The sequence below is a fragment of the Dermacentor albipictus genome, chromosome 5 (genome assembly GCF_038994185.2).
Source record: "Dermacentor albipictus isolate Rhodes 1998 colony chromosome 5, USDA_Dalb.pri_finalv2, whole genome shotgun sequence".
In the NCBI taxonomy this organism is placed as follows: Eukaryota; Metazoa; Arthropoda; class Arachnida; order Ixodida; family Ixodidae; genus Dermacentor; species Dermacentor albipictus.
In genome coordinates, this window is record NC_091825.1 from 158,303,735 (window position 1) to 158,327,559 (window position 23,825).

Genomic DNA, 23,825 nt, shown 5'->3' on the forward strand with positions numbered 1-23,825 from the left:
TCCGTTAATCGACATATTTTCGCGAGCTTTTCTAGCGCTGAAAAGACCACTATTGTGTCCACCCGGCTAGCCATTTTCTTAAGACTATGTGCCGTTCTATGCAGGTAGGGCACTACCGCTACTTTCCCTATGCGTTCCGTCCGTTGATTTGCCGCGTCCCGAATCGTGCTATCTGACCCGCACCTCTTTAGCAGCCTCTCTACGACCGAAACTTGCACTGACGTTGAACCTAGAAGGAGAGTGACCGAGCTTGGTGTAGATGAGGAAGGGAGCCACTGAACATGGATTTAATGATGAACACAGAAAAGAGCCCGATGTACTAGAAATAAATTTCAAAATTGCCATTTGTTGGGCGTGTTGGTAAACTGACTTGGAAAGCATATTTCGCTGGCGCTAAATATGCTTTCCAAGTCAGTTTACCAACACGCCCAACAAATGGCAAGGGAGAAACTTGTTTTCACCTCATCACGTCGAATGGCACAATGCCCTCTGGAGCTCATTAGCCATCGCCAATTAGCAGCTTGACAGCTGTAATTATCCGTGACTCCCCTCAGAAGCATTGCAGAAACTGCAGCGTTTCCCTTTCTACTAACGTGCGAGGCCAGGGGGGACGAAGATAGAACTGTAGAGAGGATAAGAAGGAGATAGAGCAGAGGCAGTTCCAATATACGAGAGAGAGAAGGTAACGTGAGAAGGCAAGGAAACCCCACTACTATACGACAGCGGTTGCAGGGAAATAGGCTAAGCTTAAGTTCGAGATACGGTATAGTACGTTGCTGCTATTTCTGAAAAATAAACGCTATACAAATATGTAAAGCGGGCAACTTACCCAGGGCGTGCACAAGCAGAGCCGCATTGACTAAAGCGCACCGCAGGGTCCAGGAGACACTACGGAAGCGGTCGACCCTTCAAATCAAGACTTGTGTGGCCGCCGCGTTGGCTTTGCGGCTATGGCATTGCTAGAGGCCGTTTATTTTATCCCAATAGCGTCAGCCACATTTCGATGGGGCGAAATAGAAAACGCACGTGCACTTAGATATTGGGACACATTAAAAACATCTCGGTGTCAAAATTACTTCAGGATCCCCCACTACGGCGTGCCTCATAATCCGATTGTGGTTTTGGCACGTCCAGCCCCCTAATCCAATACAAGTTTAATATTTCTGCCACAATGTGATGTGCCATGTGAGGAAATGACAATTCTCAACCCTCTCAGAAGTTGTAAAATATGACGCACATTAATGCCTCAAGCAAACACCTCTCCCTATGTGTTCTGTGTACTACGCAGACAAACAGCAGCGGTGCACGCAAGGTAACGTTTAACATCAACTCACCACTCTCGTGTTAGCCTAAACATTGAAGACATTAAGCATTAGCCGTGAACATCACCGCTAATTATAGTCGATCAAAGCATGCAGCATGGAATCTTCACTTACATCGATTCCCACAGTGCGTGGGATCTGCATAATTTATTTGTTCAATCTAATCATGCATAATCAGTGTGTACACGTCATATCAGACCAGCGGTGCTTGCAGTTTTCCTGACGTCGGGTAGACAAGCGATGTAGGGGAAAAAGACTTTTGACCCATCGTGGAGGACTCACTGCAGAAATGGAATAGAACTATTTGTAACAGTTAGGTTATAGCGCCCGGGAATTGCGTTATGCCTCCAATGTATTAGGTGAACGTCGTAGTATTATGGGCGGTGCACTGTGTGTGAATTTTTTCCCTTAGTTTACTTTTTTTTTCTTCTATAGATATTGAAGAACACAGCCATTAGTTGGGTTTTTGTCATTGAAAGTAATATTCTCATCAAATAGCTTTCTTCCGCACTATGTCGGCCGGATGACGGACGGACGGACGGACTGGATTCGAAGGGAAGGAAAGCTTAGCAGGGGGCGGCAGAAAGTTAGATGGGCAGATGACATTAAGAAGTTTGCAGGGGCAACATGGCCACAATTAGTACATGACCGGGGTAGTTGGAGAAATATGGGAGAGGTCTTTGCCCTGCAGTGGGCGTAACCAGGCTGATGATGATGATGTCGGCAATGAGGGCATGCTGCCAGCGAACATATTAAAAATAAATAACTAAATAAATAGATTGATATCGTGCGCTGTAGCGATACTTACTGGATCAGACTATTACCCTTCTTGAACCTTTCTTCAGGCGCGGTAACAGCAAATGTAAAATGAAAATACTTAATACATGGCAGAAATTCCGCACATATTTAGGATGGCGGCCATGTACCAACGAATTAAGGTACAAGCTAATTCATTTTCCCCTCTTTTCAACCCTACATCCGCTTCCCCCAGCGCAGGCTGGCAAAGCGGACGTGCGTCTGGTTAACCTCCCTGCCTTTCCTACTCTCTCTCCAGTGTACAGATATAGAAAACTTTGAAAGAGGTACATTGTCACATGCGTTAGTCAGATCGCATGCAATAATGTTTTTGAACGCGTAAAGCTCGTGTACACTCGTGTACCGAAATGCCATACGAAAGAAGGCGAAAAGTATTGCCACCTTCTTTGTCAGTTTGGCGCCTTGTCTTCTTCCTTTATTTAATACTCTAAGACGAGCTGGAAAACGCAAATATTTCATCACTGCTTGCTGACTTTTCTTCTTTCATAACGCGACTTCATTGAGGAGATCCACACGCCGAATGTCACAGGAGTCTGTAAGAAAAATGGAAAGGAAAAAATGACTCACCGTGACGTCATTCTGCTTTGAGCAGTTCACTTTTAAAGCAAAGCCTTCTTTGCATAAACTTCTGGTTTTGCCGCAACTACCTGCTGCTGGGTCGGTCAGTATCTCGATGAATGTGCTTGTCGACACGCACACACACAGATATATATATATATATATATATATATATATATATATATACAGAGAGAGAGAGAGAGAGAGAGAGAGAGAGAGAGAGCTCTACTCCGCGAGGTATAAGGTCAATCTCGACGCGCGTTTGACCTTCAGCCATCGGCGCGTGGGTGAAGGCGTGACGTCACGTCACGTGATCCGCTGAGGAGAGGAGTCGCAGCTATGCACCACGTGACTAGGCGAGGGCTGCTTTGCGGGCACTTGGTCGCTCACTGTCGCCACGGACGAAGCACGGGCCGGTGCTAGCGCGTCAACTCTTCGCTGCAGGCGCTGGGCTGAGTCTGAACATTACAGTAACCCAAATTCTAACGGCAACCACTTGTAGTCCACAAATCAGTTTTTGCCTTAGTCAAGCCAATGTAAGATAATGATGAAGCCTTTGATGTGCAGTCAAACATTCAAGGAAGCAAAGCCGTGTCTAAACGAGCTTAACAGAGCTTTCGCTCCTATAATTATAGGTGCAAGACATGTTGAGCCCCAGACACTTCTTTGCCTTTTCTGGGCGCACATTGATGGAAAAGTAAAAGTAACCACAGTTTGCACATGTAATTTTTCTTCATGCAACCAAGCTTAGGTATATAAAATCGAAGAAAATCAATAAATGAAGCAATCTGTTGGACATAATGCGCTGTTCCACTAGCAAGTCGATGTACTTGAGATATACCTGTGAGCCGACTTGGTAGTTTCATGCAGCAATTTATTATGATTTCTATTTACTTAATCCATTATTGTTATTATTATATTATTATTATTATTATTATTATTATTTATTTATTTATTTATTTATTTATTTATTTACGCACAGCAGAGGTGCTCTTACTGGCACTACTTTCTCGGTCTGCCCCACATCTACATGCAAAGGTTATAGCCCTTCCACTGGTATTTGCATTCAGCGGACATATAGCCGAATGTAAATACCAGTGAAAGGGCTCTAACCCAGGTTACTGTGCGTTATGGAAGACGAAAAAAAAAAATTGAAGGTTCAATCCACTCTGCGAAGGTGGATTGCCGGCGAAGCTGTTACCATCCGCTTAACCTATTCTAGTCTAACGAATGAAATGAGTACGCCGTAAAATGCCGTGATACTGTGATCGACGTGAACAGAATCCATGGTGCAACCAGCCACTCTTCCACAATGTTCAGCGGGGGCAGATGTGGCGAAATCGGAGGGTACGAGTATTCGCGAGTCTTGGAGAGGAGAGGCAGTTTACCTTCGATTAGAGAATCCTTGCAGATTCACCAGCACACGTGCTACAAGAAGAACAGGAAGAAGTGCCGGTTCGGCGCGCCCTTCATGCCGAGCGAGAAGACCACGATCGTGATACCGCACTCTCGCCGCGATCCATCACGCACGGTGACATCATGCCACCCGCGTGCGCGTGCGCTACATGTGTCTTTTGCGCTAAATCGTCGATTTCTCGAAAGCCGAGTTTTCTGTGGATCGCCACGAAAGAATCGCCGGTTGGTAGAGGTAAACAAAGATATTTCAGAGCGATGACTACAGTTGTTAACACGCAGAGTGTACACATTGGCATAAAATCATGCCACCCGTGTGCGCGTGACATGTGCTTTTTTTTGCGCTAAATCATCGTTTTCTAGAAAGCCGAGTTTTCTATGGAGCGCCACGAAAAAATCGCCGGTAGGTAGAGGTAAAGAGCTTCGCTGTAAAAAGAAAGCCTTTGGAGGGCACATCTGGAAGGCCTTCCAGTCGACGGCCTTCGAAACGCCACAACTCTATCGACTCAAAGGAGTTGTCGTGCTGCTACACGGAACTCTTGAAAGGCCGCTGAGTGGTTCACGCGTTTCTCGCAAAATTGTATGGCGCTGTAGATGTTTATTCTCGTTTTGATGTCACGAAAAGTTAAACAACATTAAAACCACTAAAACACTATAATTTCTTTTATGTTTGTTTATTCATTTAAAAAATTGCTTATACATTGCCGTACATATACGTTTAGTTTTAAGTTGTTGAGTAGCGAAACTGTGGCAACGTTTGCGCCGCTCGATGCGGCTGCCGTTTTGGTGTGCGTTTACATGTTTCAAACTTCAAAGTGCGCTGTGACTGCACTCTTGCTCTGCAGGGAGACGGAGAGACAGAGGCTCAAAATGACAGCGCTGATATGATATTATATATGGGTGCGATCATGCAGCTTGATCCCGGGATTGAGGCGGCGAAAGCGGAAGCCGATGGCATTGAGGAAGAGCTGCTGATCGTCACCAATTTGATGATGACAATAGACTCGGTGACCGAAGGAAGCGAGAACAGAGATAGATGGTCGGTCGGTGGTTTGAGGAGACTGTGCCACCGTTGTCGAGGGTATGTGCAGTTCGCACATATCAAGCGGCAAAAATACTTTATTGAATAATTAATAACACTCATATATAGTATTTTTAGAGCATTTTGGTTTGATTTGTTCTTTCTAACCATGAGTGCCAGCACACTGTGAACGAGAGGGCACGTTCGCACTGTTTTAGCTTCCGCTGCTCAAAGGGTATCGAGATTTCGAAATTAGTTGCATGGTGCCGCCCGTGAAGCAGCTCGAACTTGACCTTTGAGTCAATGACTATCGGTTGGAAGGCCTTCCAAACGCCCGTGTGACACGGGTATAACTTTTGCCGGTAAGGCGCAAATATACCTTCCAGTGATTTTTGACGCAGGGGAGTACCCACTTGACTAGGGAGAGGGTGAATGGGCAAGCGAGCGTTGTCACACGTCCTTTATACCAGATATTCTGATTCGCAGAAATTCGGGGGTGGAGAGGAGGGGGGTGCACGTGCTCTGTGCCCCCTCTCCCTTGCCCCCCCTTAGCTACGCCTGTGATATCTTGAATTTCAGGCAATTATATGTTGCTCTCCACTTGCCAACCAACGTTTTACATACTTGTGTTGCACTTTACTTTTCACATAAAATTTCTTTGATGTTGCAATGACGCACGCGGCGGCAATTAAACTTGCCTAGGTCTTCGTTTTTCATCAGCAGGAGTAGCGGGTAACTCATTCAACTATTTAGGCCGAATAGGTCGTCGGATAATATAATGCACAAACAGTTACTACATGAAAATACGAGACAAATAACAAGAATAATCCAACTGAAAGAGAGAGGAGGCAGGACCACGCTGCGCAAGAAATGGTACCCCGCACGTTTTGTTTTTTCTGTCATGCATGTAGTCCACCTAAGCGGACATTTTAAAAACGTTTTCTGCAAAAAGAACTTGTTCTTCGCTCTGGCCACAATATTTAAAGGTCTTGCCTCCGAAGGCTCCTCCTATCCCGTGTAGGCAATTATATGTACCAAACCACAGTGTCACGAGATTTATAAATCGACGTGAGGGCATGCGTGTGACTTATCTGCAGGAACCACAGTACACTATCTTTGAAGCAGGGTTGGGTTAAAACTGTGGTTGGTGCCATCTTCTAGGCCAGCTATAGAAAACGTGTATTGTCCACTGAAGTTGACGCTATGCACAATAGCTTCTCGACAGAGCTAAACTTGCTCCAGATTTCGCCGAAGTTGGTGCAGTCTAGTGCACAGCACGTGTAGAAGGTTAACTATTCTGCATGGGCTAATTGTCGAGAGTGGGTATGTGCTACTATGACAATAGGTTTAAAATGCTTAAATGTAGCGGTAGTGTTGCACTTTGTGCACACGTATATGTCATCGCGTTTATTTTCATGAAATTGCTTTGTAGACCTTTCGCACTGTGCATACGCCTGGTTTAGTGTTTGCATTCCGACTAGTTTGTGAGCTGTGTAGTGAGAAAACATAAAAATTGGAACGACAGAAAGCTGAGCTAGTTGGTAAGTATTCATTATGCAAAATAGGAGGGAGGCGTGCAGAGAGGACACAAGAGTAGAGAAGTGGACAACACGACAAAACGGCGTTCGTGTTGTTCACTTCTCTACTCTGGTGTCCTGTCTGCACGCCTCACTTCTATTTTGCATAATGCATGAAAATTGTATGAGAATGAAGCTGTTACCTCTGTGATGAATGAAAAAGAAGCGCTGCATCAAGTTACACTTTGCATAGGATGAAGCTAAACAAGATCGTACGTATCACTATAAGATTAACAGCTCCACTAAAGCTTCGCTTCACATAAATTTCAGCTTTTGTGTTGGACAAGTATATATTTTTTCTTTTTTTTCTTAATATACTTTAGAATGAGTATCTGCATTTATACCGTCCATATGAAATACGTGGCTTACCAACGTGAGCAGCAGGAAAAACATGAAAGTCGTGGCCTTCCTGTAGCCGTAGGCGTCCATTAGCTTCCCAGCTATGGGATCTGTGATGATGGAGCTGCGGATAGACGTGCAATTGCATTGCAGTAACTGGTGAAAGTGCACTGCGCGTTCAAGAGCTCACTCGAAATGGGAATGATATGTTTATGCTAGTGACGTACTCACGCATGTTCAGGTAGGCTTTTGGCAAGAGTTACGATGTCTTTAGATAGTGATTTTATTGTATGCTGGTGAAAGTGATAGTCGACTCCTTTATGATAAATAATTCGAAGTAGTTTAGTTTAAAGGCTACGAAAGAAATTACAGTTCGCCAGCAAATGTTTGATACCTTAACTAAGCGAAAAAATATTACGATAATCAACTGAAGTTGACCCGGTGATGGTCAGGCAAAGCACAGGGCTTATGTGATTCGAATTTTGTTTAGAAAAGCTAGCGTACTTTTTATATTGAAGAAATACGTGTGCTGGAAGTTTGGTCGAAGCAGTTCTATTATGAGCGTTACGTTTGTATGAGAAACGGCATTTTTATTTGAATACAAATAAGCATAATAACTCTTTTATGGGAGAAAATGTTTCCTCACCCCGAAACCATGAATGTGAATACAGTGCTTGACACAAATCCATGGGTAGTAATGTCATCCGGGTAGTCCAATTCCCTGAAAACGTTAGAGGAACGGTTTTTTAATATTACAGTACTAATAGGAAGTCGCAGACCAACAAAATATTCTTTGGTAATTTAATTAGGAAGTGCTCGATGAGATTAGTGGTCGCATCATGTTTCAAGGTTTATACATGTAGTATATAGAATAAAGTTATTTTCGTAAATGTTTAACATTTCATGAAAGGATGTGAAAGGTGCAGTTTATTTTGTGTATGTTGCATCTCATTAAGACACGTACCATGAAATTTGAAATCCCAAGGCATCGTTTGTGTAAGCCGCAACACCTGAATATGATCATGTCATACTGACAGCAAAGTTGGTAACGCATATGGAAGAATACTACTACAGGTACTCATATAATCGATTCTCTCAGCACTGTTTATCTTTAGTTGAAGTTGTTGGTTCCGAATTTTGTGTGTCCTGTCCCGAATGAGTTGTTGTTTTTACTCTCGCTTTGTTTTATAGAAGTTACCAGATATTGTGCGTTCGAGTTTTTATATACTTCTGTAATACGTTTATTTCTTGTCTTATTTTCAAAAGGAGGAAAGGTATATCTTTGTTGAGATGCTGGCGACTACATATGGAACGATTTTCAATTATAATCAACTAACTGAACATTAAAAGACGTACGTGGCTCGTTGAAGTGCTTGGTGGTATGCACACACAAATAACGATGACATTCCCACTCCTAGCAACACTTGTGACGCATAAACAAGTCCTAAGTTCCTATGTAAAAAGGAAATTGCGAGTTTTCTATAAGAAAGATAGCACGAGCCAGCAAAGTTTCTCAAAAGATTGGCGCATTCAAGGTTCTAACAGAAAAAAAAAACCATTGCCTTTTCGCCGTAAGGTCTTCATAGGAAACATCAGCCAAGGAAACTTTTATGTAGAAACAGGACAGTGTTTTAATATTTCAGTAAGTTAGCAAAACAGTATAGGAAATGCATGGACTGCAGGTATGGAAATTAGTTTGCTGTCAATAGCCATTGCGAAAAGAAACGTTTACCAATTCTGCTTGAAAAGACCAGCTCCTGCATTCGCAACACTTCCCATACTTAAGCACCGGCTAAGAATTGCCATCTCCATGGCAATCATGTTGCGATAGTATCGATCACTGTAATCATTGGCGGGCGCCCAGACATCTGTTAGTAAGAAAGCGCTCTTACATAAGAGGGGTTAGAGAAGTTTCGTCTATACGACTTTCGCGTTGCCCGATGCGGAAAGTATACCCGTCGCGGCAGCTGAATGGCTATGGCGTTGCGCTGCTGGGTCGCGCGCTTGTTGCCGGCTCCGGCGGCCGCTTCGCAACAGGGGCAGAATGCAAACGCGTTCGAGCATTGGGAGGACGATAAAGAACCCCAGGTGGCGAAAGCCAATCCGGAGTTAATCACTTTAGCGTGCCTCTCAATGACATCGCGGTTTTGGCACGTCAAACTCCAGACCTATATTTCGAGCATTATATATATATATATATATATATATATATATATATATATATATATATTGCTACGGAACAGCCGCTCCAGCCAGCTACACAGTCAGCTACACGTAACAATAACTATATATATATATATATATATATATATATATATATATATATATATATATATATATATATATATATATATATATATATGTGTGTGTGTGTGTGTGTGTGTGTGTGTGTATTCATGTATGTATGTATGTATGTATGTATGTATGTATGTATGTGTGTATGTATGTATAAACTTTGTCAGGAAGAAATTTGAAGGAAGGGTGGGCGGTGCGTCCCTGTCTAGGGCCCTGCTGGCCTCTGCCGCCTGCGTGACCTGGCCAATTATGGACTTTTGTCCTGCCAAATAGGAACGGCCGAGTTGTGCCTCCCACTGCTCCACTATGGCATCGTTGTTTGGCCTATGAGGGTGCTTAGTGCATTCTCAGGTTACAATGTATTAGGGTGAGTATGCCACCGCACCATGGGCCATATACCATGGGCCATGGGCCCACCGCACCATGGGCCATATAGCGAGTGGGATACATGACGTTCAGCAATTTTAGATGGGGGAATACCACAGTTTCTATTTAGCGCTAATCGGTGGCCTCTATCCCGCTAAGTTTTGCGTGAGGCGGCGGGTATTTTCTGCGGACTTCACGCTGGTGAGCAAGGATGTTCTTGGCATTTAAATTTATGTAATTTTGAGAGGGATAGTGCGAGTGGTTATGGTTAGAAGAGGACGCCGTCGCTCGGTCGGTACACCCTCGAGCTGACGCGTTAGCCTGTTCGTTCCCTTGTACGCCCGTGGGACCTTGTCCGCATGCTTGGTTTGTTTCGGCGATCTTAAAAGGAAACTACTCGCATAATAGGCCACCGTTGTTTGAAATAATATTCAGTTAACGTGCCTCAAGTTGTGCCATTCTTTCTCATTTGTGCTTGGTTTCGTCGCACTGTTGCAGGTTTTGAATGCGATACCGTTCAATGAGATGTTATGAGCAAGTTGTTGGAAGCTGTCTCTCGAATATCAGTAAAGGAGTTTGCAATAAAGCTTGCATACATTTCAGTTACGCATATAAGTATGCCAAAAGTGGGGTTAAGACTGCACTCAGAGTGTTACGGATAGTATTTTTATCAGTTTGTGGTAATTTATTATTTATTTATTTCACAATAGCCCTATACTATAGGCCCTGTACGGAGGGCATTTAATCTTACATAACGTTTGCGACTTGGTGGAATCATCCCCGGGCAGCGCCTGCATAGCCCTATACTATAGGCCCTGTACGGAGTGCATTTAATCTTACATAACGTTTGCGACTTGGTGGAATCATCCCCGGGCAGCCCTGATTATCATTTTCAAGTGAGCGCTCATATTTCGTTCATCACGTTTGAAGCACACACACGCTTGCAACCTTTCTGGTGATTGAAACTTTTGTCTTTTTCTGCCACTTATACCGCATTTAAAGTTCATGTATTCATTTGTTTACTAAAAACGGAGAATTAAATTATGATTTATTTATCGTCGGCAGCTATTAGTCACCTTTCCGAACTCAATGCTCATTATTTATTTAAGAGCTTCGGGCAAAAAACACTCAAAAACACTATTCGGTATCATAAGGCGCTTGTCAGTTGAGCACATACGACTAGCAGAAAAAATGGTTCAGTAAGTCAAAGAAAGCCATACCGTTCCAGCTGTATTAGTACTACCGGTCCTATGATGAAATATCCAGTCAAGGTAAGTAGGTGTCCGAGGAAGGCATATAATGCCATAACCTAAATGTAGGAAATGAAACAACACAGAGAAAACGTAATTAGTAAGCCGTCAAGATGCATTAATAAATTCCTTTTCCTAAGACATCTTTTCTGAAACGTTCATCACTATTCACGTAGCTTTTCAGCTCTAAACAATATTCTCACTGACAAATGATTGAAGTCCCTCATCGGGACAAAATATAGAACAACAATAAGGCATTTCGGAGCTGCAGGCAGGCGACTAAACCACTACGTTGTTTAACGGTGCTGCGTCTTGTCCTTTTGCTCGCCATCATGTGTTCCACGTTTGCGGACCCTATGTGGGCTGCCGGTAGCATTTCTGAGCCAGCTCTGTTATGATAACAGCTGATTCTCGTTGATATACGTGGTTTCGTATGTGCAGCAACTGCCATGCAAAAAAAAAATCACATACGTTAACCAGTTAGCTGGTACTTCATTCTTGAGTATGAACATGGTTCATTGCCATGAATATATATTCGACGTATGTTATTTATTCACCATTGGATCGCTGTCGACCATGACAAGATATTTGATTCGCTGATCTAAGACTTAGAATACTGAAGTTATTTACCTGTAAGTGGCAGGAAGTAGCAGCGAGTGCACAGCCAAAGACATAACTCGTGAATTGAACTGCAAACACGGTTCCTCGAACAGTCACACTTGTTTGAAACTGGAAAAGAAAGGTAAATAGGGAAATATCACAAAGGGGGCACAAGTGTTCATAGATACCTATATTGCAAGCTGAATAATGGATGTTGCTATAAGGAATTAGCATGAGAAATACCGAGGCGACCATTATGATGTGGTAATGTGGCACTCTGATTGCATGTAAACGTATCGTTGACGCGGAGACTTCAATGGATACGCTGAAGTTCTGTGAGTAGATAACTTTGATCCATAAGTGCAGTTTCAAGCATTCATGGAGATGGCTAAAGCTTAGATTTGAGCGGATCGCTGGTAATGCATTCATAAAATGACAATTCTTGGACGGAATATAAAAAAAATAATGCACGTTATAGAAACGCAATTCAATGTGGCTGATTTTCCATTCTTTAGCAGTTGGTATCTGCTATGTTTTGATAATGCAAAGACAGCTGATTATTGCTACGTAAAACATGACCACAAAACAGATGCAGATTGAATAATACCATGTTTACCTTGGTTGTGATGCTCTTATTTTTGTCTGCTTCTATATGTAATCTACCTAGTTGTAAAACGCACTCTTCCCTACTAGTCGCACAAGCCGTGTGAAATCACTAATAGGTCACGGATGTTGTAAGCTTGCGCGATAGCCCAGCAATTATCACACCTACAGATACATGTAGCGTGGCCTCTAATTGTCGCCATAAACACCGCCTGTTTCAAAGCTCACGATTACACCATATAGGGATCGATTATTGACGGATTTATTTGATCGACTTACACTTTATTGCGCCGTCAGTGTTGCCGCTATTGCGGTCAACTTGTGCATACATACATATTTTGTGGGCGACAAGTCCATCCAATGAAGAATTTGGGATTGAAGTTCGTCTTATAGGCTCAGCGCCTGCTTCCATCAGCCATAGGAATAGTAATCAAAGAACGGCAACGGAGATTGTTGGTTAAGTTACGATACAGAGAGTAGGTAGAGTAAAATTATGTTTTACTACAGAGATTGAATTTACTAGAGAGACTGGATAATCTGCTGCTCCGATGCTCACACAGCGTGCACTGAGAAGTCCTGACGACTTTGTTCCAATTTGGGACTCGTGGCTCACCAAATTGCAGCTCGTTTCTCCCCACAGGCACAGCCAGACGCCGGGCTCCGGCGCATAAAAGTTTAGCGATATTCTTAGAAGTCACCGGGACCACTTAGCGCCTCACGTTATACTGTGCCCGACTGCGCGACAGCACAGAATGCCCACCAACGAAGCACGACCACCAGGTCCCGTAACTCTCTCTTTCTTTATTCCTGTCTACATTCCAAGCTCCTGTCTTTTTTTTAATTCCTAATTACCCTATCCCTGGCTACTTGCCTACTCATACTGTTTATCGTTTTTTGGCCACGTTATAATTCAGGCGCAATGAGGCAGTCATGGTGCCCGTGGCCACACAATTTTATCTTCGCTTCGTCAACTATACATTTTTCTGCTCCCCCCCCCCTCCTTTATGTTGTCTGCATTATAAATAAATCGTCAGTGTTATTTTGGCTACTCCATTTTACTTACATAAAAATAATTAGCTATAAAACGAATCAAATAAACGTGATATATAATGATTATAGAAACACACTTTAGCACGCGCAAACACTAATGCACAGAAGACGAAAGTAAAAAAAAAGACTAGGCATCAACAACAAATGCGAGACACATCTTAAAACGTCATTATCATTGCAATTTACAACACGAGTGTCGTTTATGTTGAACGGCGAAGTGGTCATCTAAGATGTCAGGTGCAGAACGTTCGCTCACCTCTTCGAGGCTCGGCTGCAATGTCGGCTCATTAAAGGCTGAGACAACCCACACCGTTGTGAGCGCAGCCATGTGAGCCAAGTACAGCGGGTCGCGCATTAGATTCGAGTAGTTCGGTTTCGCAGCTTCTACCTTTTCGTTGAGTGGAGGTGGCACTAAAGAACAAAACGAAACGAGGCAGAAAAAGCTTTGAAACACAAACGCATGCACGCACGCACGCGCACTCACACGCACACACATACAGAGAGAGAGAGAGAGAAATACTATCACACCGAATACCGCGCGCGAAATGTAAACAGGACATATTGCTTGGATAGAAACTGCTCTGTATCTAGACCTTGTGAAAGTTCGTACACCTGTTGCGCAAGTTACAATCGTGAGCATGCCAGTGCCATGGATGCGCACGGGCACACGTCCCTCTTTGTTTTCTACCAAGTTACGCGCTCGACTACGCTTAACTCAGAGACATGTGCTTCACTTTGCAGGGTGTATTGCGTATTTGGTCTAGATTGTTAAGATAACGGGCATAAGCATACTTACTGCGGTTAATTTTCGATGCAAGCTTTGTATTCCAGGGGAAAGAAAGCATAAGGATCGCTGACATGAGGAAAAATGGCAGTGGGTAAGCCCAGATCTAAAGATGGAACACCAAAGAAAGGACAACGAAAAATAATCAATCCGCTTTTTGCGATAATATTTACTTCATGCTTAAGGAGCATCCTATCGACGCACTAACTCAGCTTTGTTGCTGATGTACTTTAGTGACATTTCTGCCCTTTCATTTGCGCCTTGGTTTCTCTGGCCAACGAGCGGCCGCTGGCAGGTATTTTCACCTCAAGTTCACAAATATAATCTAAAATAATGAAAACGTGAGTGACATATTATCGTGTGGATATTTACAATATGATCATCATTACATTGCACATTAAATTATGCCACACGACCAATTGTCACTAATGTAGTACTTTGTTTCAGTCAAGACCTGTAACGAGTTCTTGTTATCATTTCAGGCGGTACCCTCAAATTTACATTTTGATAAGGGTTTCTAAATATGTTTTGTTACTCCTCCTGCGTTTTGGTATGTGCTAGCGCTATCAATCATCAAAATATTTAAAAAAACGAGGCAAGATGGATAGAAACAACAACCTTCCACTCCGAAGTAATAACACTTACGTCAATCATCTTTCCTCCAAGGGCTGAACCGATTATGTTGCCTGTTCCCCAAGAAATTTCTAATGTGGCCTGCGAGATTTTTATCCAACAGCGGTTACATGCTTGCTGCCATGATAACATTAAACACAACTGCACTGTGAATGACAAGCATATCGTTAGTTGGCTCCTTTAACCGTTGGCTCCTTTAACCGGATAATTGATCACACCTTCACTGGGAGTAAAATTAACTACCGCCTTCCGTTGCCTTGACTAATAAAGAATACTGAACCCGACGTCAGCTTTCAGAGGAAGCTTTAGCGCAGGGCAAACTCCAATTTTCCTATGCAAATACACGTGAAATGCATAAATGATTTTAGGAGATAACTGCTGAACCCATTTGAATGGAATTTTGTATTATCTGAGAGAGAAAGTTCTAGCATCTCTAGGAAGCTGAATTTTAATGTATAATGTCGAACTTCTCACAAGAATTGCGGGACATTGGTCAGCTTAAAAAAATAAAAAGCGAAGTTTACACATTCGCAACTTCGTGCCAAAAACAGATACCGCACTTCTATTAGCTGACCATTTAGAGGCGCTAAAACGACTAAACGTCATATATAGATTTGCAGTTTACTTGAAATGAATAAAATGTTTACTGGAGTTTTGAAAAAGTCCTACCAACGAAATAGAGAGATATTTAGAATAATAATGCATTAATAGATGTAGTTTATAGAAATGTAATATTTTTATTGCTGAGTCACACAGTTATAAACTTGAGGCGCGGCTTTATTGAAATTTGGCAATTTTCTAAACTCTTTCTCAAATATCGATGGCCTAAACTGAAAATTAACACCCTGCAGTATCTATATTTCAATTATTTCTTTTAAATACAACAAAACGCATCAGAAAAATGATGGCTTCGTTGCCATGTATTTAGACAGGAGCTCCCGAGCTAAACCTTTCTCTTATATACTGTCGTTGTTTGCAGCTATTCTATTTACAATGGCATTCGTTAGCATTATTGTTTTATTCGACTGTAGTCTCATAAATAACTTACATTAGTGCTACTTTTACATTGTTTTCTTGAGATATTTCCACAGAAACATATCAACGAATAGAACTAGCGATAACGCATAGACATAAGCAAATCAGCCACATAGAGTTACTTTTTTTCCAAGTCAGCCTAAAATAGGAAAGCCACAGCACGCAACATGTCGATGGGACCTAAAGACTTACGATTATGAGTCCAGGATTTTTGCTAAACTTGTGCGTTACTACCGAGAAGAGGCTGACGAAGTACAGTCCGATGGCGAAGCCTCCCAGAAGGACCGTCGCAAGCGAGAGCAAGAACAGCGACTGACTTCCGGACGACCAGTATAGAGAGCTGCGCAAATATACGCACAACGTTATTCGTGGTAATTGATACCATGAGTACACCGCCATCTGAAGGAGCTCATTTGCTGGGTTGATCAAATAGCGCACATGGTCGACTGTGAAACACATGTGAATACAGACCATAGCTCAAGACAAAGTATAAAAAGAAGGATATTTTTGTCATATACAAGATCAAAAACAACTCGTAATCCAGCAGTTCAAATCTCGAAAACAATCTTATACGCGTACGCCAAGATAGGACGAGGGAGAACGGCTGTCGTTATCTGCAGCTGGATCTTGACCGTCATATACAGCCGGCGCCTAATTCGCCGCAACACGCATTTGATGCTGCATGCATAATTTTTTTAAAATTTTACAATCATGCCGAGCTGTAGTCGAGTGCGGACATTCTCGAATGCCCTACTTTTATCATAAAGACGCCGGCACACGCACCAATCGTGAGTAAAGCTAACTGCTCCCTCCAGGCACTACGAATGTTATTCTGTTCGCACTACTACGAAAACGTCTCCTGGGATACTTTCGAGGAGAGATGGGGATAGAAAGTAACGTCACAAACTTCTCTATACCTCTGGAGTAGTATTACCATTCATAGGGTCTCCACGGCTGCGTCATTCTGCTTCTGCGTACAACGTCTGAGATTTGAATGCTGTCCGTAGCCGTTGCATAGGTGGTGGGACAATATATATATATATATTTGTCAGTAATGCTCACAACCAAAATAATGTTTTTGCTCAAGTAAAAAGGCTCCAATAGACTCAGTTTTGCCTATGAGACACCCGCTGTAGTCTCTGTCGTGGCTTATGTGTCTAGCTCTGTCCTTAAAAAAAAAGGAAGTCAGAGAGAAACTATGTAATACTACGTGTTTGTTTCATTAAAAACAGATCTGCGTATATTTATCCCATGTGTGTTGAAAACTGCAAGTCAAGTCAAGGAAAAAGTCGAGAAGGAAAGGCAGGGAGGTTAACCAGTTCAGCTTAACCGGTTTGCTACCCTACACATAGGAGTGGGATGGGGGGGATAAAAGATGGAGAAGGGAGAGAGAGACAGCAAATAAACTGCAAAAGAGTTACATAACTACCAGTCCTCGCGAATCTAAACCATGGGAACGGTATGGCCATCCGTGCAGCGAATTTTTGTAAAGTGAAGAAGGCAACGCCTCTTGTTAATTAGACAAGGAGGACTTACCCTTCTGAAACGGAAAAAATGAAGGCTCCTGACTGTCCAATTAGATAGCACGTCTGTGGAGACGTCCATTGAAGCTGTGAGAAAAAAAAATACATGGCATAGCCTAGGTAACTTAAAAAAATGCAACAATCTGGATAATTCATAAATTTGCATATAGGTTTCAAGTAAGATGGCCTTGTTGGGAGCTCACAATCAATAAATCACATAGTTTTAAATAGTTTTTAACTTTGATTGACGTCTGTCCCACTTAATGAACGTCATGCGGTAGCACATTTCCGAGTACAATTGGAAATTTAGAACTATACTATAAGAAACTGGAATCACTCAGTGTAAAATTGTATCACTATTATCATGTATCGGCTGCATCAAATGTATCAAGTTTTTATCACTGTTTGCTATCTGAAGTGTCATTCTGTCTCCAAGGACCGAAGCGAGGAACATTGTCGCTTTGAAAGTGGAAAAGACCAGTCCACACTTCCATGCCGGTATGTCTCTTTTCGTTGCCTGTCGTGTTGAAGAACAGAACTGAACAGTGTTTATTCCGCTTTCGTCGCATTGCACGTGTAGCCTGCCCCAGTACCTTGAAGGCGCGAAGAGTTTCATCTGAATTTGCACACACTGCGTTGCAAGCGACAGGCCAAAGCGCTGATCATGTGTTCACGCTCCCTAAATATTTTTACTCCAACAATTATACACCGCCAAACGGATCCTTCTATACACAGAATTGGTTTCTTTGCCTTATATTTCATTTTAAACCTACTAGCTTTTTCTTTAGCTCTTTCCACATGTTTGTACCGCACCGCTAAGGTCGCTTGCTTTCGCGTAGCCCAGTTGCAGTCCGCGTTCGTCGCCCGAATGTCAAGTGCAATGTGATTCTGAGACGCACGTGCTGTCGCGCGAGATCTCCATGGCATCTGAAGGTGGAGACGCTGTGTCGCGTTCCACCAACGCCTGTGCAAACCGTTCCATGCCGCGTTTGTCCCATGTGCCTCTATGTGCCGAAATGTACTTATCCTCAAGTCGTGTGGTGGGGAAAGCATCTTGATCCTATAGATGAAATAGTGGCCTCCGGGCCTAGGTCTGCCTTGCATCTGGGTTTTACACATTTCAATGCCATATAATTGCAAACGTATTTGTGATCATTCGCACTGTCTCTACACACGCGCCGTGGTGGCGTAGTGGATTTGGCCTTGCGCTGGTAAGCGCGAGGGCACGGGATGGAAGCCCGGCCGCGGCCGGCGCATTAAGATGGGGGCGAAATGCAAAAAAACGCCCGTGTACCGTGTATTGGGTGCGCTTGAAGTAACCCCAGGTGGTCGAAATTAATCCGGAGTCCGACATCGTGGCTCGCCTCATAATCATAGCGTTGTTTTGGCACTCAGAATTTGATTACTTGTTCCGATAGCGCTTAGGGGCCACCGCTTCTACGGTTGCCTACATTAGCACAGAAATAAAGTAAGTAGTCCTATTTTTTCTTCGAATGTGTGATCACTTATTCAACTAGCTGGAATACCAGAACATTGAATACCTTTACAACGTTTTTACAACGTTCACGTCACTCATGCAACTGTGCTGATGCTCGTGGTGGAATTTCACTTCTGAAAGCTCTCATATTTGGAACTGCAGAAAGGGAGCTCGTCAAGTTTCGCGCATATCTAGCTTAAGGTCTTTTCTTCTATACCTCTTTTAGACAGAGGGCCTCCAGTGCACACAAGTGCAGTTAAATTACAGAAGCTTTCGGAACATACACAACAAAACTCTTTTCGCTATTTCGACCCAACGTTAACACCGTTACCGTTAGGGCTGTAAACATATTGTTTACTGTAAACAGCTAGCTCCGTTAACACCTGCGATGACAGAAGCCGTAGTTGAAAACAGCATTTATTCTTGCCACTTCGTGGGCATTGACATATCTGACACAGGAGTTTGACGGCGATAACTATTAACGCGATAGTGTTGAGGGCCGCATGTCCAAGAAAATCCGGTGTCAGTCTGTGTGTCGGTGTCGGTGTAGTTGTGTGTGAACGAAAATTTTCGCATATATATAGGTGTATGTATATGACACGCCTTGCTATATGTCATGCGGTATTTGTGAATTGTATTGAGACGCCATTCTATCATTAAAGTTGTTCATACCTTGCCTTACATTCTTGACAAAGGTATTCCTTGGAATGACAGCCCAGAAATGACTGCCCACAAACAAATGTCATGAAACAAAACACCGTCAGCACATGCCTTTTATGTTAAATCTTCTCGGACTGAACTATTAAAAGTTCGAAACAATAACAGAAACCTAAAAATTAAGTAATTTGTTTTCTGGCGCAGCTGTACGGGATCGGCCCACGCAAGAGGCCGCGTTTCTTCCAGAAAGCTCGCTTTCATGCATAGCATTCACTGCGAGCTTTTCCCGGTAAGCATTACTGCTGCGAAAGTTGCAACCACCGGGAAGCGTGAGGAGCAGTAAAGAATCTTTGAATGTTATCGCGTTACACTTTTAAAGGCAGCTATTAAGTGTCCTCCAGTTCTTCAATGTATATTTTATAAAGTTTTCATGTGTACTGGCACCTATCATTATGTTTACTCGCCACAAAACGTTTCCCAAGGAGGAAACTTCATTTGTCCACATCAGCGATTGGAATATAGTCGTAAAGGGCTAGGGTGTTTGCTATATGTCCCAAATCAGCTCCCTCAAGGGCGGAAAAAGCTTTACTGTTTAGTTACAAAATTCAACATGATTATGGACGTAAACCGCCCAGTGTCAGCTATATGTACGCTGGGGAAGCAATGGCTGAGCGGTTTTTGCTTGTGCGGATATGAGGCAGACTGACGATGAGGACAACTTGTGATCGGCTGGATCATTTGCGGGCCAACATGTTTTATTCTAAAGTAAAGCATTTATTGCATTTTTCTGCTACCTTGGGGCTTCTGGCTTCAGTGTTACCGAGTGGGCACAAGATCTTTATCTATCATTCCATGACCACCACGCTACACCAATTACACACTATGCACTAGGCCTGCACTTGGCCTTAGGCGACAGTATGGCCCATAAATGGCGCCCAAGGCTGTCGCGGTTTCCGGGTTCTGGCGGCGTGGGGCAACTACAAGCAGGAAATGAACAACAAGTCTACAACAGAAGTAGCCGGGTGTGGAGGCAACTTGCAACATATCAAAGCACGTCAATAAGTAAATGAAACCAAAGGTACATTAAGTGCGGAAATAAACACATGCGCCCGGAAGAAGCGTCGATCAGACCAAGAACGTATTTGCAACGCTGCAAAGCGCGGCGCAGAACACGAGCATGAGTTGGCTGTAAAGGGGGAGAAGAACATTTGAAGGCCATGCGCACCGAAGAATGCTGTGGACATTGCACCCAGAAGCGGGAAGCGGTGCACCAGTGCTTCTTGGTGCGCATGCATGCGTAGCCTGTGGAACATACTGCACAAACATCTGCGTCATTACTGCTATAGGCTTGCATAAAACTTCCTTTAATACTTGCGGTAGGAATGAAAGAAAGCGAATGTCCGCATGTGCATGGGATCCGCTGAAATTATTTTTCGCTTCGTTCTTCCTGTCCTATTTAACGTTCGGCATACCTCTGAAAAATTAAAATGCATCCTACGCAGGTAACGTTTGTGCATGGTTGTTCAGAGTAACAGTGCGCGTATTAGGGTATCTTCTGCATTATCCATATTACGGTAGTTAGATAATGATATATGACAACTTTCTTAAATACGGAAATTTTTTGGTTATTATAATGAACACATTTCAGAACATGGCCGAAAACCTGCTCTATCTCCTTTACCTCTCGCACAGCCAATATTTGTATTCGTTTTCCGCGTTCTTTAGAAAGCGCGTGAAAGGAAAAAAATTACGTTCAGCGACCGGCTTTTGCGCAGCGACAACAGTACGCGTACTCCGACAGCCTGCAGAGAAACTAACCTGACTCTTATGGTAATCTCACGCCTTCGTCAATAATATCGATAGTTGTTTTTTTTCGTCATCATGCGGTACTACATGTCAACTGCGGTCCCGCTTATCGATGTATAGTGGGAGCCTGCGCTGTTTCAACTTACAATGTCAAGCTGAAAGACTGGCTGCCAAGAGTTTTGTGGAGGCCAACACGCCAACGTAATCGAATCTGCTACAGCATTGATGAATCTGTTAGGTAAGACAGGATCGAGTTTATTTACAGCGATATTGAGGAGGGCGCGGTACTAGCAAGGCCGTAGTACCTTGGCGGTGCTACGCAGGGCCGCACGGTTAGTCCGGGCGCGAGATAACGTGTGACTTTTGCGCTCTGTTTTTTCCTCGTGACGACTTATTAAACTTATTTCATTTAAGATAAATAAGAAAATATTTACCAAGGTTAATTAATTTTAGGAAGGTGGTTTGATTATAAATTCTAGGGATATGCGAATAGTGGCTCTTTGGACCGAATCGAATATGATTGGAATAGCGCCAGAAGTGAATCGAATCGAATGTCAAATAGTTCTCAAATATTTTTCGATCAGCCGTTATCACAGTGAATAAAAGGCGATGTCCACATCCTACTATATTTAAAGCTAGCAAGTCGCTGTTATTACATAGTACATTACGAAGCGTTGTAAAGTGCTTCATAGTAGGTTATAAAAGCACAAATGGAGCATTAGGTGCAAGCAGTTTATTCGCATGCGCAGTACTCTTGAGAGACTGCAATCGATCACAGTATAGCCTGTAAAATATGGCTACCTAAGCGTAGTAGCCTGCTCCACAACGCAAGTTCTTATGTTTTGTGTCTATACTATGCCTGTGGGTGTGAAAATTCACTGTAATGTTACTCCACCTTTATGGTTAAATAGATGCAGATGACGTTACGAAATATTTAAAAAGTAATCGAAAAAATATTGGCATTTACGAATAGTAAATCCGAATAATGAATAACATTCTATTCGTTGCTTAATTGACAGTTTCGAATATTCGTACACCCCTCAAAAATACAAGATGACGCCGTAATGCGAAAGCAACTGGAAAGAGAATTGCATTAGCTTCATCCGCTTAATTTTTTTTTGTATATAAAAAAAATTCTGGCTTCATACTTTTTGTTAGGTGCAAGACTCAGCCGCATCATTAGAGCTCGAATTCTTCCCATCGCTCGTTTACTTGGTCTAGTGAGATGTTAATGGGGTTAAATGGCTTCCACCTGGTGTATACTTACAAGCATGGGAAAGAACGTCTGCATTACACCAAGCAGAGCCGACATCCATATCTCCGTGTGTAGGAGAGACACGATCCAAATGTGGCGTTTCCAGGCTGACTCAGAGTCCGCGGTGGTTTTCTCAACCTCAGCCTTTTGCAGATGCTCAACTGCCCCGTAATACACACGTGATCCACTGTCGGCTGTCATTGGTAGAGCATCCTGATCTCACTGACACTTAAAGTGCCTTCGGATGGATGGAAAAAAGCGATAAGAGATAAATAGCAGGATGCGCACGTTATTTGTAGAATCGAGGGCCCCTCTAACATAAAATATGGAAGGCGTTGCTTGTATGTCGAGTTCAAGACCAAAGGCTTATGATGGTCGCCCATGCCGTGCTTTTCTCCTTTTCCTTTCCGCAGAGAATTGCACCATGGAGCCTGCGCTTACAATGTAGGTAAAAATAGTACCCAAAGCACTTCAATACGTCATCTTTGTAGCTGGCAGGCTGAACAACGCTCTTTTTCCTTCGCATGCAGAGAGTGATCGCTGCGTGTGTTGCTGACTCAAGCTGCATTTCCAAAATAGCCAGTGGAAACCCCTGTCCTTCATACTGCGCATATGCGGAAAACTCACATGTGTTTTAGAATGAAGGCTGCTCTTGGTTTTATGGAAACACTGCTGAATATAATGCACGCCTAGAGAGCGCACAATAACCAAGATGTAGTGTTAAAGACAACTACTAGAAGTGGGCGGGGGCGGGGTTGTCTGGCATTGTTGAAGAAACTTATCTGTGAGAAAAATAGTTGTATGCGGAAAACGCATGCCCGGTGAACACATTTCAGATTGTTCTTCGATAGATTTCAATACATTAGTATTTTCTGCATTATTTTGAGTAAGTAGCACAGGGGTGCGCAGCTGGGCTTGAACGACAATGACGATAACAACAATAACAACAGCATAAAAAAAGCCCTCTGATATATGCTATAACACTACATCTAGGTGCCTATAATGGGAAGCACTCAGAGGGGTAGGCAGTGTTTCCAAAAGCAGTAGTACCTTTTCTGCGCATTTCATTTCGGAAACATCACTTTTCAAGAACAAGTATGTAGAAAAGTTACTGAGTAAAAGAATAACCATGCTGACTGTAGCAACTTTAGTTACATTGCGAATGATAAATGATGGACAGCTAGGCTCGTATTTGCTAAGTATAAGCGGTGGGTTTGGGACTACTCATTTGGGGCTTACAGAATGCTTTCGAGTGACGTATAGGTAAGATCAAGCGACAAAGTGCAAGCTGCACCATGAATCTGAACTTTGGAGCTGCGCTGGTAGTGTATGGCGCGAAACAAAGGCGCTCTTAACCTTCCTCATAGATACGGGCTTTTTCACGCCCTCGCGTGCTTTCACTCGCACATATCATCGACGCTCAGCGATGATGATATTGCCCTTGG

General features: G+C 43.1%; 1 protein-coding gene and 1 long non-coding RNA gene across 10 annotated transcripts in view; one reads left to right on the forward strand and one right to left on the reverse strand.

Moving 5' to 3' along the window:
• LOC135916647 (uncharacterized) overlaps positions 1-23,825 on the forward strand; it is a 465,480-nt gene that overhangs the window by 116,530 nt on the left and 325,125 nt on the right. The gene's annotated exons all lie outside the window — the stretch shown is intronic.
• LOC135916646 (MFS-type transporter SLC18B1-like) lies at positions 2,538-22,771 on the reverse strand. Of its 4 annotated transcripts, XM_065450080.1 has the most exons (12): positions 22,393-22,771; positions 17,199-17,272; positions 15,855-16,002; positions 14,640-14,708; positions 14,007-14,100; positions 13,467-13,621; positions 11,588-11,686; positions 10,928-11,016; positions 8,403-8,498; positions 7,693-7,767; positions 7,077-7,170; positions 2,538-2,671 (listed from the first exon to the last, which is right to left on the reverse strand). In XM_065450080.1, the coding sequence occupies exons 1-12, from the start codon at positions 22,579-22,581 to the stop codon at positions 2,597-2,599; spliced, it is 1,257 nt and encodes a 418-aa protein (XP_065306152.1). In that variant the 5' UTR covers positions 22,582-22,771; the 3' UTR covers positions 2,538-2,596. The 4 variants fall into 4 exon arrangements, with proteins under 4 accessions (XP_065306152.1, XP_070395321.1, XP_065306154.1 ...); XM_070539220.1 differs by lacking the exon at positions 14,640-14,708; XM_065450082.1 differs by lacking the exon at positions 8,403-8,498.

Bases quoted from the DNA above. Each gene is read 5' to 3' on its own strand.
- LOC135916646 (XM_065450080.1), bottom strand. From the start codon at position 22,581: ATGACAGCCGACAGTGGATCACGTGTGTATTACGGGGCAGTTGAGCAT. The intron at 14,709-15,854 runs GTAAGTCTTTAG...AAAATCTCGCAG, and splicing joins AAAATCCTGGACTCATAATC to GCCACATTAGAAATTTCTTG. The intron at 11,687-13,466 runs GTGAGCGAACGT...TTTCTTTTCCAG, and splicing joins TGCAGCCGAGCCTCGAAGAG to TTTCAAACAAGTGTGACTGT.